Genomic DNA, 16,209 nt, shown 5'->3' on the forward strand with positions numbered 1-16,209 from the left:
ACACCCACATGCCGGCCCAACGCTCTACCACCGAGCCAACCGCCAGGGTTTCTTTTTCGTTTCAATTTGACATTTCGAAAATTCTAAATTAGATCGGTGGTTTACACTCTATTTTTGTAGGACAGCCCTGCTCTATCACTACCTGGACTGACGGTGTCCATGTGTTACCTGTTCAGTGTCTTTTTTGCCCAACTGGAATGTAAGACAGGAACCTGCCCTGTCTCCTTCACACCTGATTCCCAGGCATTTAGGTCCTGGGCCCGCCCTGCCACAGCGTGACAGTAGTCCACGCAGTAGAGCCACCTAAGGTTCAGTTCACTACGGGCTGACCGCTGCGGAACTCTGCGGAAATCGAAGGAGTATCACCGTCTTTGCAGGTGAGTTTTCATGTTTGTGTGAAAAATAAAGACCAGTCGTGTTGAAGTTTTAAGATTTTAACCTGAAGCATAAGTACTTAGTAAATATTTTGTTTAATGAGTGACCTTACTCTTCCTCAGCTGGAGATGGTGAGCTCTGTCTTCCCCCAGAACACGAGGTCTCAAGTCCTTGGGGCTACACGCGCAGCTCAGTGCTGACCATGTGCTCCTGACTCTGTGAAGAGAGGTGGATGGAGACCCACACTTGACGCAGGTTCCTTCTCCGCGGAAAGAACTGGGTGCTGAAACCGAAGAGAGCGTCAAAGCAGAACCCTCGAGGTTCAGTCCTCTTCCGCACGCCCCGCCCCGCCCCGCCGCTAATCACAGGGCACTTCTCCCTCCCGATGGTACAGCCCGTCTCCCCGCGCCCTGCGGACAGTGGGTTCTTCCAATGGTAGAAAAGCCTTGTGGGAAGTCTGCAGGGCCTTTCCTGCCTCCGCGTGTCCGCTGTGATGTGCTGTTGCAGCATTTCCCGGGTGGCTGTGGCTCGGCACGCGCCATCGCGTGGCCTCTGCCCGCCGGGGCGCTGGGTCTGTCGCGCGGCCGCCCTGAGCCCGGCGACGCGCCCGCGGCGGTCCGGCAAGGTTCGAGGTGCGGGGCCCGGAATGGGGCGCAGCAGAGGCTTGGCCCGGCTTGAGCCACGTTGCCGTGCAGCCTCGGGCGGCCCGGAGGCGGGCCTTGGTCTGCGTCTCCACGCCGGGAATCGGGAGATCGGTTTAGGTGCATTTGAGTTGATGCTAGGGACTGTATGCTAGGGAGTTTTTCATGTAAGGGAGGGTTTTTTTGTGAAAGGAAACGGGCTCGTGTCACTGCAGTGAGCCCGCCCTGCCACAGCGTGACGGTAGTCCACGCAGTAGTGCCACCTAAGGTTCAGTTCACTACGGGCGTGTCCGCTGCGGAAATCGGAGGAATATCACCGTCTTTGCAGGTGAGTTTTCATGTTCGTGTGAAAAATAAAGACCAGTCGTGTTGAAGTTTTAAGATTTGAACCATGTAGAACCCTGTGCGTATTTGTTTTCATTGCCCTGTCTCATTTTGAATTGTAACAAAATCTAGAGCTGGAATTAATTTTCCCGTTCCAGCAGCTCTGATGCACATGGCATTTCATCTCAGCGAGTTGATTTAAGGGATTTAAGGGTCTGCAGCCTCGTGTCATAGATCCCACAGTCCAGGGGTCAACCTTCCTGTCGCCTTTGTGTTGCCCATTCACTTTTGGAAACTAGTGAATGTGGTGTCAAAAAAGGCGTAAACTAAACGCTTTGCAGCCCTTTTCCTGCCCTTGAGTTTGATGTCTTTGGTGTAGGAGCTGCGTGAGTGACAGTTAATGCTTTTATATTAGTTTGTTTGCAGGTGCGATCTTAAGTCTGACAACGTTAAGTGTAGTTTCTCATAACCGGTTTTAACCAATTTTTATTCAGGTAAAAGTGGATGCTTGAAGCATAGACTACTGCTGGATGAATACTACTTGGGAGCACAAAGGTGACCTAAGGTAGGACGGTGTTGAAGTATTTCTGCCTAAAAGTAGTTACCTGTAATGGGAATTTTATCATCTTTCTATACTGGGATGCCTTCTCTTGTATTAGTTTAAATTGTGTATTAATGGCATGTTAGTATTGATACTGCTACATCTTTCATTAACAAGTTATTAGCAGATGGAACAGCTTGCTTCCAGCTTATTTTTGAAATCTTTTTTAAGATGTTTCTATGTGCTATAGTTAAATTTAGGAGGGGAAAGAAAATACTTGCAAATCTCAGGTGTGTTTAAGGTTGACATTTAAATCTAATTCCAAAAATAAATAATAGTGCTGTGCAGAAGCGTATTGAGGGTTAATTTAAGGTATGACACATGTAAATATTTGCTTGTTATATTGAGTGGTTTTTTTTTTTCTTTTTAGGGTGTCTGGTGAAGAATTTGAAAACTCGATCTTCACAGGACTTCCTTGGATCATTTATAATTTTCAGGAGTGAGGAGTAACAAAACTGCCTTTGGACAGCCCATAAATACACATTTAAAACACTGAGTCTGTGAATAAATATTTAAATGTACTTCTTGGAGGTTTGTGTAGTTTGTGACTGCCAGAAAATAGGATTCTTTTAGAGAAAAGTCAGGGAGTTCTCCCTCCTCCCCCAGCAACTTCAAAACTGTTAAGCAGTTAAGGTTAATATTCAGTGCTCCACCTGAGAGGTTTATGGTAGGCCCAAGGAGAAATGTGCTTTCTTCATTCAGGGCCTTGTGATGAGCTGAACTAGACTAATTGGTTTGTATAGGCCGCAGGGGTCCCCAAACTTTTTACACAGGGGGCCAGTTCACTGTCCCTCAGACCGATGGAGGGCCGCCACATACAGTACTCCTCTCCCTGACCACCAATGAAAGAGGTGCCCCTTCCGGAAGTACAGCGGGGCGGGGGGGGGGGGGGGCTGGATAAATTGCCTCGGGGCCGCATGCGGCACACGGGGCTGTAGTTTGGGGACCCTGCTATAGGGCATGCTGTGCTTTTACATTGTCACTGTCTTTTGTTTTTTTTTTAAACTAGACTGTAAACTTCACGTTGATATATCTTCTGCCTTCACTTTACAGGAAAGAACAAATAATGTGTTCAGGAATTCAAAAAATTTATTGAAAGCACTGTACTAGAGCTAGGAATGCAATAGTGAGCAAAATAGTCCCTCCTTTTGGAAGATTCCAAATGAACAGAGGGAATGTCATCACAAACGTAAAACCTGCTGTGTGTGCTGAAGTCCAGTAAGGTAGAATGTGTCAAGGAAACCTGAGAGCAGCGTTGGGATTAAGGGGAAGTGTTGGGTTTGCAGGCAGACTTGGAATGGCACGTGCAGAGGCCTTGAGCTAGAAATGGTGTGAACAGAAGCCCACAGTTGTGGCTGCTTTCCTTCTTTAGTACCCTGATATAGATGAAGTTGAATGCTTACTGAAGCAGGGTAGGTGGCCATTACGAGATTTGGGGGTTACATATTGAGCCTGAACAGGTGTGATGCCAGACCAGGTAAGGTTATATTTAAAGCAAAGAGAAATCCTGTGGTATAAAAATTCACATTTGCCAGAAAAGGAATACAGGTCAGCCAATATGGTAACAAAATCAATAAAGGGATAATTAAGCTATAGAGGGCAAAGGTGACAGGACTCTGTAATAGGAAGCTGCCCATATGATTGCTAGGTGTGTAGACTAGCACAGTGATGATTGCCCTCAATACAGTTTGGGAGCAGCATTTTAAACTAATTGGTCTCTTGGAAGTACACTGGCCTGATGTCTTAAGTTTAGAAGTAAACCTTAAGGTCGGGGGCATAAAATAAAAACAGCTTGCATTAGTACAGTGTGTCTGTAAAGTCATGGTGCACTTTTGACTGGTCACAGGAAAGCAACAAAAGATGATAGAAATGTGAAATCAAATCAAAGGAAACCCTCTGTTTCTGTAGTGCGCATGTGCAGATGATGACATAACACCGTGTATGCAGTGGAGCAGCCCACAGCCATGCCAGTTGAGACGTGGACGGTACAGAGGGAAAAGTTCAGTGTGTTCTGTGGCTCGCTAAATTCAAATCCGTGACCAAAGTGCAGCGTGAATATTGGCGCATTTATAACAAAACACCACTACATAAGAATAACATTACTCCTTGAGATAAGCAGTTGAAGGAAGCCAGCAGTTTGGTGGAGAAACCCCGTCTGGTAGGCCATCAGTCAGTTCAATGACGAGTTTAAAGGCTATATGGGATAGCTACCTAAGGAGCCCTAAAAAATCTGCGTGAGCCCACATTGAACTGCACTGAATAGGTATAAAACTGGGAGAGTTTTCCTTTTATTAGGTGCAGATTTCACATTTCTATCGTCTTGTTGCTTTCCTGTGACCGGTCAAAAGTGTACTTTATGGACACACTGTATTTCTAGTTGTAAGTACACTGCAAAGGGAAAAAGTCTAAAATATAGTCGTCCCTTGCCATATCTTGGTCTCGCTGTATCATTGATTTTTAAATTGTATATACCTAATTTTGTATCGTGGATTTTTTGCTATATTCATGGGATTTTGTGGTATATAACTATTATTTTAATTATTTTTGCAGTAAAATAAGCATTTTCTAGCCTAAAAAAATTGAAAACTATAAATATTAAAACATTAGAAGAATATTAAATGGAAATAAAGCCTAAATATATATATATAAATAATAAAATAAATATAAGGTCACTACTTTGTGAATTTTCGCCTGCCGTGGGGGCTTCTGGAACCTAGCCCCCGCGAGAGACCACTGTGGTCTGGGGAGTTAGCCAGGCAGAGTGGAGGGACCTTTTGAGGTTGAGGATGGTCAAGAATGTATAGGCTGAAATCCACATAAAGCCTTTTTTTCTTTCTGAAAATAAAGACAAGGACACTGGAAATTAAAAGCAATGCTTTCAAACAAAAGCTTTACATTTGTAAATAACCAGTGAGACTTAATGCCACAAATATAGCATTACAAAGAATACTTCATGAATAAAAGTGTCTGCAGTCTGAAAGTGATGTGATCTCTGTCCTGCATCCGTGCACAGGCTGAGATCCGCCTGGAGCTGGGAAGAACTTGCTCATCCCACTTGGTATGCTACTGTACAGCTAGCCAGCTGCAGGCGAGGATCCAGAACTCTGATCAGAAGCATCTAGTTTTGGTTGAGGATATGGCATCAAGTGAATTAGTGCTTACAAGACTATCCTTCCAGTTACCAAATAAAAAGGCCCTTCAGCACAAATTTACTGTAATTACACCTTTAAGAGGAGCAACAGACTTGATTTTTTACTTCTGAAGAAACACTTGCAGGTTCAAGGTAACTTGAATAATTACAATTCACAGTTTCAAAGTAAAGGCAGCACACACACCCGTTCCACCCTCCTCCACTCCCCCACCCCCCGCCAATGCCCCATCCCATGCCAGTCACAGGGATCAAGTTTCTATCTTGAGGCGTGAAGCTTGGATAGTTTTAATTGTTTTTGCTATGTGTTTTCCAGCCAAATTGCTTGTAGATGTTTGAGATTTTTCCTCAATCAGGCTGTCTTTAGATCCATTTCTTCTCTAGAAAAATAGTAAGATTCAGAAGAAAGTACAGCCAAGTTAATTACTTCATTAATACATAAGAAAATATTTCCTTACATTTAGGACAAGTTATAAGAAAAGTTCATAATATCAAAAGCTGCACAAATATTCCCGCTAGTTAACTTTGATAAACATGACTTTAAATCAAGTAGGAAAAATGCTGACTGTTACATGCAGTGGTAGTCAACCTGGTCCCTACCGCCCACTAGGGGGCGTTCCAGCTTTCATGGTGGGCTGCAGCGGAGCAACCAAAGTATAAATAAAAAGATAGATTTAACTATAGTAAGTTGTTTTATAAAGATTTATTCTGCCAAACTTAGCAAAAATCTGACAAAGTACTTGGTAAGTAATTATTATATGCTTTAACTTGCTGTAACTGCTTTATAAATTTTATAAAGTTACTTCCCTAACTTTATAAATCACCATCACTGTGGAACTGGTGGGCAGTTAGAAAATTTTACTACTAACAGATACAAAAGTGGGCGGTAGGTATAAAAAGATTGACTACCCCTGGCCTAACCTGTCAGTAGATCAGGCTAACAAGCATATTTACTTCCCCCAAAGTATATGCCCACACAAAATGAGCTACACCACCTAGAATTCTATTTTGAGACTAATTTGGGTAAAAATCACGTAAGAATTTCCTCTGACTGGCTTAATTTGTTTTACTGACATTCAAAGAACCACTGATGGATCAGTTCTGCCAAGCGTGGGGAGTGTAAATCAAGGTAACTTTGGAACATGAGACTGGGATGGGAGATTTCTAGACAACCACAGAGGTAGGAGAAGGACTGCAGTGCATATGAAGAGTGGGGGGGGGGGGGGGGAGAGGTACCGTATTTCCCCATGTATAAGACACCCTAATTTCAAAAATTTGGGGGGCTAAAAACTGGGTGCATCTTACAGTATTTGTGGCATTTCAAATGCCTTAGATGGAACTGAGGGCAAGGCAATATATGAAGACCATGATTCGTCATCAGACACAGATGAGGAAAAGCTAATGGATGGGAGTTTTGACAGTGACAAGGAGTTGTATGAATTTTATGATGAATAAAATGAGTTCAATAACTAATACATTTTTTTTCAAATTTCGGGCCCCAAAATTAAGGTATGTCTTATACACTGCTCACAAAAATTAGGAGATCAGGGAACGTGCAGATACTCCAGTACTTTCAGCCTTTTAATTACAGTGTATTTTCACCAATGAAATAAAAGTTGGTTTTGCATCTCATTTGCATAATCAAACAACTTTTTTGACTTGTCATTTGCTTTTCTGGTGTTCTTGTTTAATAAAAAAAAAATCAAATGCTTCCTTTTTTATCTCTTCATACTCATTTTGAAATATTCCCTAATTTTTGTGAAAAGTATACATAAGGAAATATGGTAACATATCAGAAGAATCACTAGATAGGAGCTGGAAGGTTACCTGAAACAAATATCACACCTGTTTAAGTTTGTCCAGGACTAAATTTGTCTCCTCTGCTGTAAACCTTAAGGAAACAAGTGAATCAAAGACCCTAATGCACCCCGCTTTATGGAAAGGCAATGTGAATATATGGGCAGGCCAGGCCACTGCCAGAACTCTGGCACCAAGTTGGAACTTAGGAAATGCAACTTTCTTGCTTTCATGTGTCACTTGTGGCAGCTGGATCTGTGGTTTCCTTTTGGCACTTAGAATAAAAGCCACCCTCTTCTCCTATTGCATCTAAGGCCCTTCCCCTCACTCAACGGAGCTCAGACCGCAGCTTCTCAAATACCCAGGCCCTTCCCAGCCTCATTTCTCCATGCGCACCCCTCTGCTGACATCAGCCTTCCCCCTCCCACATGGCCAGCTGCTTCTCACCTGCAAGGTGTCAGCTTCACAGGTCACTTTCTGAGATGGCCTCTGACTACCTGATCTACCGAAGAATTTCTAACTCAGCCTTTGTTTCCGTATAATGCCTACCTCATTTTCTGTATTGTGTTTGCCTGGTTACTTTTACATGTCATATGTCTAGGTCACGAGCCAGCAAATATTTTTCTGTAAAGAGCCAGGCTGTGTACTATCTCCTATTTCTGTCACATACTCCTTTTTTTAAAAACCCTCTAAAAATGTAAAAGCCATTTATTAGCTCCTGGGCTAAGAACCAGGCAGCAGACTAGATTTATTTAGCCCATAGGCTGTAGTTTCCAGACCACCCAGACCATGCCTGCACTTCTTGCACGTGCTCATTAGCTATTTATTCACTTCAAAATCAAAGGTGTCCCAGTGAGAAGCTCAGAATCAGTGCCAGTGATCAGAAGTTGTTTTCGTATGGAGCAAAGGGAGAGAGATTCTTTCAACATTTAATGTGAATTCTTTATGTTTTTTGAGACTCCTAAGTTATGGTGATTAGTTAGGGCGGCTATGTTTTCAACGTTTCTCATCTCAGGGCACATATAAATGAATTACTAAAATTCTGTGGCACACCAAAAAATATATATTTTTGTCAATCTGACAAAAAATACAGGTATAATTTTGATTCATTAACACTGGATAGCTATTGTTGTATTAGCTATTGTCCTTTTTATTTGACAATGTAAGGGGAAAGAAGTCAGTGCCCCTACTAAATAGCCAGGTATTGTATGTTTTAAAAATTCTTGTGGAGGTTTGAACAAAAGCTCACCAGCTTGGACCCAAGGTCACTGGCTTGAGCAAGGGGTTACTCGGTCTGTTGTAGCCCAACAGTCAAGGCACATATGAAAAAGCAATCAATGAACAACTAAGGTGTTGCAACAAAAAACTGATGACTGATGCTTCTCATCTCTCTCCGTTCCTGTCTGTCTGTCCCTATCTATCCCTCTCTCTGACTCTCTCTGTAAAAAAAAAAAAAAAAAAATTGTGGCACACCTGACCAGGCGGCACAGTAGATAGTGTTGGACTGGGGCACAGGACCCAAGTTCAAAACCCTGAGGTCGCCACCTTGAGCAAGGGCTCATCTGGCCTGACCGCAGGCTCACCAGCTTGAGTGCAGGGTCACAGGCTTGAGTGTGGGATCACAGACATGACCCCATGGTCACTGGCTTGAGCCCAAAGGTCGCTCGCTGGCTTGAGCAAAAGGTCACTCGCTCTGCTGCAGCCCCCCATTCAAGGCACATATTAGAAAGCAATCAATGAACAACTAAGGAGCCACAACAAAGAACTGATATTTCTCATCTCTCTCCCTTCCTGTCTGTCTGTCCCTATCTGTCCCTCTCTCTGTCTCTGTCACACACATACAAAAAAATCCTTGCAGCACACCAGCTAAAAATTGCTTAGTTAGGGGTAATTGGAAAAGCAAAAATAGAATAAAGTAAAATTCCTATTTCTAATAAAATTACCTTAAATTGAAGATAAAAAATTCTGAAAGATAACTGCTTATTAATCCTCACTTAACTCTAAGAGGTAGGTTATTATCTACACTCATAGAAATTGAGGCTTAGAAGTCAAAGTCTTTGCCCAAAGTAACACAAGCAGAATGTGGAGCCAAGGATACACAAATGTAGGTCAGTCTCAATGCAAAACCCTAACTACTTACATGAATATAGTTTTTTAAAAGTGCTATTGGTGTCAAATTGTACACCTGATCAAGATCTTTCCTGAGCTAGGCATTCATCCCCACAGGTCCTGGGAGTGATGTCAAGTGATGTCTCAGGCTTGAGCCCCAGCACAGGAAATGCCCTCAGTGAAGACAGCCACCTTGCCCAGGGTCATGCCTCCTCTATCCAACGACTGCTACATGGTGAGAGTGAGTACGAGTATGAGTGTGCGTGTGCATGTGCCAAGGCCCAACTCCCTTGACTCCAGGTGGGATGACTCCAAAGTGTGGTCTCAATCAGAGTGCCCCACGCCTCCGGTGGAATCAGCAGAGCCTTGACTGGTTCTCTACGACACGGTTCAGCTCTCGCCTCTGCTCAAACTCTCTCGTCTACTCTCCAACAAGTGTTAATCCTAAAAGCACTTTCCAATAAACTTCCTCCACGCAAATCTCCATCCGAGAATCCATTTCTAGGGAACCAAACCTAAATTCGCACTGGTGTTTTCTGTTCTTGCTCAAGTCATTGGCAAAAACGGATCAGAACAAATGAAGGGCAACCCATGATTAATACTTCTGGAGTCAGGGTCCTTAGGCTGCCCAGGAACTCCTAAAATTTATATACAAAACTGTTTGTGCCTACATGCATTTTAATGGGAGAGACAGTAGTTATATTGGCTTTTCAAAGGTACCCACGATCCAAAAGAGACCAAAACCCACAGCACTGCAAACAATAGGCTGGCACTGATCCATTATAAACATCAACTTTGTTTCTAGAGTGGTTGTTTAACCAGATATAAATCCATCCAATGATCTTATGCAGCCAACATTTTTTTCTATCTTACTAAAAATAAGATATGAAAGGTAGTGTGAAACACCTTGCTGAAATGTTTGCTACAGTGCTCCCCTGATATATCTATCTAATTCAGCTGAGTGTTAAATTGATTTTGTTAAGGCAGCTAGATTCTTTGCAATGTCCTTGAATTCCCCTTTAACCACATTTCTAAAACATTTCCAGAACAAAAGTAATTCTCTTTGATGGAGAAGACAGAAATAAAACAGGGCTTGAGTAATTCTCCTGTCTGCCATCAGTTAACAATAGAACATCTGCCCCCTGTGAGTCTACTCCTTTCTCCTTGTTATTCTGGCTCAAAGCAAATTTTTTAATTAGTGAAGCATTGTTTCTTTATTCTTGCTCCAAACACCCTTACCTTGTTGTCCTTGGCTTTGCCTCTAGCCTCAGATCACTGCAGACCTTGCAGAATCTCCAGCTCTGACCCCTAACATAACTCTTTCCGGGTTGTGCCTTGTCTTGATCGTGCACCCCTCCTTCCTTCTCCTCCCACATTTTGTACATTTTCTTTTAAAATACAAAATCTCAGAGTAAAGTTCAAGATTCATTTTCCTAATTCCCAAAGCACTTTCAGAGAAGTGCTTCTCTAAACTGTCATCAGTGTAACCCCTTCTTAAAACTTCATTATCACAAACCTGATGAACCGTGGAGCCGCCAGAACCCTGAGCATCCGAAGATCGGGTCACGGGAAGTGGAGGCACAAGGTCCGTCTTGGAACTGCACAGAGTGAGTTTTAGAATTAATCTCTGAGAATCACAATTTGAGTTAAAAGAGGGTTCCTGCCCAGAATGCAAATTTTATGTGTCACTGTGTTCCTTACAGTGCTCAGCACGGTGCTTCACACAAAGAGGTGATGAATAAATGTTTCTGAATGAAGCTGGACAGGTTAAGTAATCTGTCCCAACTCAAAGGAAATAAATAGAAGAACCATGAATAAAACATAGGTATGGTTCCTATGTGCTTTTTTCACTGTCACTGTGACATGTTGTATAAATGGTTTTTTGACTTGTTTCTAAAGAAACATTTATTAGTCGTTTGTACTTTTTTATAACGCTATGGTATTCTAGATAGCCATTATCAACATTTTACAAACAAAAGAAAGTCTGGCCTATACCTCTTCCACGGGGCCAGCCTATCTCCCAATTTATTAATGTTTATCAAAGTTTTGAGCCTTAATTCAGAGTTTTTTGGTTAACATTCATACCCGGCAATACAAAGTACATGAATGTCTAGGATTATAGCACTTTTAAAAATGGATGCATAATTATTTTGATAACATATTCATTTAAAACATAGCACCTATGCTATCAAGTGAAATAATGGTCACTTTCCTCACAAGAAATAAAGTGACAGAAAAAATAAACAAAAGAAGGAAACAAAAAATGCCATCGGCTCAAAAACAAAAAACCTCTTATGCCAACTTCTCTCAAGTATGGCTGCATCATTCACAACAGAATAGCTTATGCGCCTGACCAATGGTGGAACAGAGGACAGAGTGTCAACTTGGGACACTGGAGTCCCAGGTTCAAAATCCTGAGGTCACTAGCTTGAGTGCAGGCTCATCTGGCTTGAAAGCAGGCTCACCAACATCAGTATGATCCCAAGGTCGCTGGCTTGAGCCTATAGTCACTGGCTTGAGCAAGAGGTCACTGGCTTGGCTTGAGCTCCCAGGACAAGGCACATATGAGAAGCAGTCCGTGAAAAACTAAAGTGAAGCAACTACAAGTTGATGTTTCTCATCTCATTCCTCCCTCTCTCTCCCTCCTTTTCTCTCCCCTCCTATCTTTCTCTCTCTCTCTCTCTCAAAAAATATATATTAAAGAGCAGCTTATGCATTTTTTTCCCTTTCTTCTTAAAGCTCTGGTGCATAGCTTGGAAGTTACATAATTCACCTTGAGTATGGTCTAGATTTGTACTATCCGATATGGTAGCCCCTTGCCAGCCATACACCTTACATTTATTAAAATTAATAATATTCAACGTCTAGCTTCTCAGTCACACTAGCCACATTTCACATATCTAATAGCCCCAGATGTAAAACATTTCTATCACCACGAGAAGCTCTATAGCACTGCGCTGCTCTGGAGCCGTGAAGGCGACGAGGCACGGAGGCTCGCCCGCTTACTTCACTTCCGACAGCACAGACCGCTCTCCGTCCGAACACTGGGACCTCCGGTACTGGCGGTAACTTCGCGGGGAGTGAGAGTGTCTGATGCGGATCGGGTCACCTTGAGTCCTGAACCAGCAACCAGAAAACGTGGAGACAAACACGCAAGTCAGAACAGGATACTTCCTTAACATTGATTCCACAAAAGAGTAATGGCTTTAATAGTTAAAAAAAAAAAAAAAATCGACCCCTTTGGGTTCGGAAATCCTAAGTGGCTTTTAAATTTCACAGGTTAACAACAGAAAACAGCTCCCTCAACTTTCCATGGAAATGAAACTTTCATAGTATTTGTACGTACATGCGTAAGTGTATATTATTTTTAACCACTAAATTGTAATGAGATTATTTCCTACAGTTGAATTCTCTCCAACAGTGTGGAAGAAAAACAACCTACAAAGCAGACAAAATGGCAAAATAAAACCCTACAATGCAACAAAAGTTGGTCATTGTGTAGCTACCCACTGGCCTGTCATTAAGAATGCAATCATTGGCTTAAAGATGAGGGAGGAGGTTGGGGGTGGAGGTGGGAAGGTGTGTACCAACCTGCAGTTTGACTAGATGGGAAGGAAGCAGGAGTTACAAAAGGGACATAACACACTGAAGCAGGCTCCTGCTTTCCCTTAACCCTCCCAGCAAGGCAGACAGCTGAGCGGCACTGAAGCAGGCTCCTGCTTTCCCTTAACCGTCCCAGCAAGGCAGACAGCTGAGCGGCACTGAAGCAGGCTCCTGCTTTCCCTTAACCGTCCCAGCAAGGCAGACAGCTGAGCGGCACTGAAACAGGCTCCTGCCTTCCCTTAACCGTCCCAGCAAGGCAGACAGCTGAGCGGCACTGAAACAGGCTCCTGCCTTCCCTTAACCGTCCCAGCAAGGCAGACAGCTGAGCGGCACTGAAGCAGGCTCCTGCTTTCCCTTAACCGTCCCAGCAAGGCAGACAGCTGAGCGGCACTGAAGCAGGCTCCTGCCTTCCCTTAACCATCCCAGCAAGGCAGACAGCTGAGCGGCACTGAAACAGGCTCCTGCCTTCCCTTAACCGTCCCAGCAAGGCAGACAGCTGAGCGGTGGGCGCCTCGCCCTACACTAGGCACCGCACCCTACACTGGGCATGTTCAGTGTGCTCGTGCTGTGGCAGGGATTGGGTAGGCCTGACATGACAGGGTTTTATGGTCAACATAATTCTCTTGGTGTTAAATAATGAATAAAAAAAAAACTTTATTATCAATCAAGGACTACCTCAAAATTTTTTTTTATATTTTAAACACATTGATCATCAAAAGTCCCTCTGTACCTCATAGAAATAGGAGATAATAGTGATTGTAGGACAGAAGGAGAATGATTAGTCTTAATACAGCCTTTATTTCTCTTCCCCTACAGTTCTTTTTCTTTTTAGTTAAAATGTAAAGACAAATTTAAGCAATGCATGGAGAGTAAGAATGGATTACTCACTTCTAGGAATAAAACTTCTGCGAAAAGATTTTCAAAGACATACTCACTCTATTTTAGTGTATGGGATCTCTTTTAACTGTTCTTCTGACAATCCAGACGGATCCACGAGCTCCTTCCTAGAAGGGAGCGAGCAGGAAAATTAAAGTGTGATGCTGCTGTAAACACTAGTGTACCTTTCACAACCTGTCCCAAAACACAGTATCGGCACACCTACTAGAAATATAAGCCAGGGACAAAGACTTAAACACTAGAATGCATTTGAGGGAAAAGGAGAAGCTAACCTTTTCTGTAGCCTTCCCCCCTGCTTCCAATCTATCTATATTCAATGTGCAGGGCTCTTCAGCCACTCCTAATTTCCCTAGAAAATTCTGCTTCTCTCCCCTTCGGCACTTCTCTCCCCTTCAGTGTCTTTTTTCTTTTCTCTTCTGAATCAGTTTTCCTTGGTATGTATCTGTAAAACACTGGCCTGTCTGAGGCCCAATTATAGACAAGGCTAAGAGGGCCTCAGGAGGAGAGCTGTCAGGGCTGCTGGCACGGTCCGGCACCACCGCGGCGAGCTCCACGCTCCACATAACGATGGCAACGAAGACTGGGTGACAGGCTGCAGCCCTAGGCCGCCTCTCACTGTCATGGTCTTCCTTGTCAATGCCGCAAAGGTACATGGGTTTCAAAACAACGAGCAACTGGGGAATACACCTAAAACTAGTGTGTACATCAAGTGTCATTGAAAAAAAAAATATTTAAAATGATTTAAAGAGAAAAAAATTAGTTTAAAATAAAAAAATAAATAAAACAATGAGGGAGGAGGAAAATGAATACTCACTGAATATGCTTCCATAACTCTTCTTTTGCTTGGATATCTGGGCTTCTCCTACAAATCGAGAAAACACCACTCATCTCTGCAAACATGCTTCATCTAAGTCTCACAGCTAACTTTAGCAGAGCTACAACATTAATCGTGTTCAGACTGCAAAGTTCTTATTTGCCAGCTGAGACCAAAAGGAAAAAGCCTAGACAGGGAGAGCTAACGTGGATGCTTAGCAGAAAGACACCAGGATAACTGATCTGCTAGCACCACTGAAGAAAATCATATTAAAAGCAGTCATAACCAGGGCTTCATCTGCTGACAGAACTTGGAACTGCAGGGACAAAGCCACACACCCTCCAGTGGTCAAGTGACAGTGAGGAATAATTTGAGGCTGCTGTTTCTGGTCCTGCTAGCTATATCTAACTAAAGGCAAAGAAGAACTTATCCTGATTGGAAATATGAAAGAGTCCCAACATGATGTGGGATTACCTAGAAGAAACAGCAACCACAGGGAGAGGATATGGTGGGACTGCCCACACCGGCAGACTGCGTGCCACTGACCCAGCTTTCACGTTCTATCTGGTGATGTGTCTCCGGGCCACAGCATGGGCCCACAAGTGCTGTCATGCTCCATATGCCCCTTCCCATCCCTAGGTATAAACCCACAAATCCCTTCTGCAAGAATGAGTTGAGTACAGAGTAGTTACACCACTACTTTTAACCTAGAATGAGAAACTCAAAGTCAGTATTCATGTGTTCACACTCCCCATGATAGCAATGAATACTAGAAATCTATTATCACTGCAACTGTTGCCATAGAATGTCTTTGTCATAGTGAGAAAAAAATAAGCTTTCACCAGTCCTTTCAAGAGAACTGAGATCTAATAATGGGCCCAAGGAAGGATCCAAACCCTAACAATTAAAAGGCTTGGAGGTAAACAAAGCCACTGATATATGCTGCCCTGTGGAATTCTATATTCATAATCTATATCAGCATTTTGGGGCTCAATATAACTTTCAACATATTATATTATCATTGCTTTCATTTTTCACAGTTAATAAGAGCACCACAAGGCTTTCTGAGCCCAAAGAATACAATAAGCTACTTTCGAGTGTTAAATTGACAAAGTAGTTTTTACCTGTGTAGAAAAAAACAAAATAATCTCTCTGTACAGACCAGACCATTCAGTCAATTAAAAAGGAGTCAAAACACGGAAGATAAGGGGGCAGGGATGAAGCCTTGGTCTCGGACATTAATACATGATATTGTTAATAGATTCTGTTATAAGAATAAAATTGTGTATTTAAAAATATCTAAAGAAATACTTCCTTGGAAGGATTTCCTGTACGGAATCCACCTTTCCTACATGAGGCTGGCCCGATTCACTAGACAATGTGAACCCATTCAATAATACTGCCAGAGAAGGTGCACATATCAGAACACCACTAACAGTGGATATTTCTGAGTATTGGAATTGCAGGAATTTTATTGTCTTATTTATATTTCTCTAATTTAAAAAAAACTATTTTTAGCCAAGAGAATTTCTTATCTTAATTATCAGAAAAGGAAAAAACATAGGGTATTTTCATGTTCAAACAAACAAAAAAAACAACAACTACTGCCTGACCTGTGGTGGCGCAGTGGATAAAGTGTCGACCTGGAATGCTGAGATCGCCAGTTCAAAACCCTGGGCTTGCCTGACCAGGCGGTGGCGCAGTGGATAGAGCATCAGACTGGGATGCAGAGGACCCAGGTTCAAGACCCCGAGGTCTCCAGCTTGAGCTCAGGCTCATCTGGTTTGAGCAAAAAGCCCACTAGCTTGAACCCAAGGTCGCTGGCTCCAGCAAGGGGTTACTCAGTCTGCTGAAGGCCCACGGTCAAGGCACATATGAGAAAGCAATCAATGAACAACTA

At 42.9% G+C, this 16,209-nt stretch overlaps 1 protein-coding gene, 1 long non-coding RNA gene and 1 other non-coding gene across 4 annotated transcripts in view; 2 read left to right on the forward strand and 1 right to left on the reverse strand.

The window, feature by feature from the left end:
• Positions 1-838: 838 nt before the first annotated feature.
• LOC136336308 (uncharacterized) lies at positions 839-2,469 on the forward strand. Its single transcript, XR_010731410.1, has 3 exons — positions 839-1,344; positions 1,835-1,905; positions 2,312-2,469. It is a non-coding gene; the product is annotated as an uncharacterized lncRNA (long non-coding RNA).
• Positions 1,605-1,739, forward strand: LOC136337119 (small nucleolar RNA SNORA13). The gene has a single exon (XR_010731820.1). It is a non-coding gene; the product is annotated as a small nucleolar RNA SNORA13 (small nucleolar RNA).
• Positions 2,470-4,810: 2,341 nt separating the features above from the next.
• Positions 4,811-16,209, reverse strand: part of EPB41L4A (erythrocyte membrane protein band 4.1 like 4A) — a 324,982-nt gene continuing 313,583 nt past the window's right edge. For both annotated transcript variants that reach the window (XM_066274043.1, XM_066274044.1), the window contains 5 exons: positions 14,310-14,357; positions 13,534-13,602; positions 12,002-12,112; positions 10,512-10,593; positions 4,811-5,469 (listed from right to left, as the gene is read on the reverse strand). In XM_066274043.1, coding sequence (XP_066130140.1) covers positions 5,341-5,469; positions 10,512-10,593; positions 12,002-12,112; positions 13,534-13,602; positions 14,310-14,357 — 439 coding nt within the window. In that variant the 3' untranslated portion in view covers positions 4,811-5,340. The remainder of the gene's footprint in view (positions 5,470-10,511; positions 10,594-12,001; positions 12,113-13,533; positions 13,603-14,309; positions 14,358-16,209) is intronic.

Source organism: Saccopteryx bilineata, chromosome 4 (assembly GCF_036850765.1).
Source record: "Saccopteryx bilineata isolate mSacBil1 chromosome 4, mSacBil1_pri_phased_curated, whole genome shotgun sequence".
In the NCBI taxonomy this organism is placed as follows: domain Eukaryota; kingdom Metazoa; phylum Chordata; class Mammalia; order Chiroptera; family Emballonuridae; genus Saccopteryx; species Saccopteryx bilineata.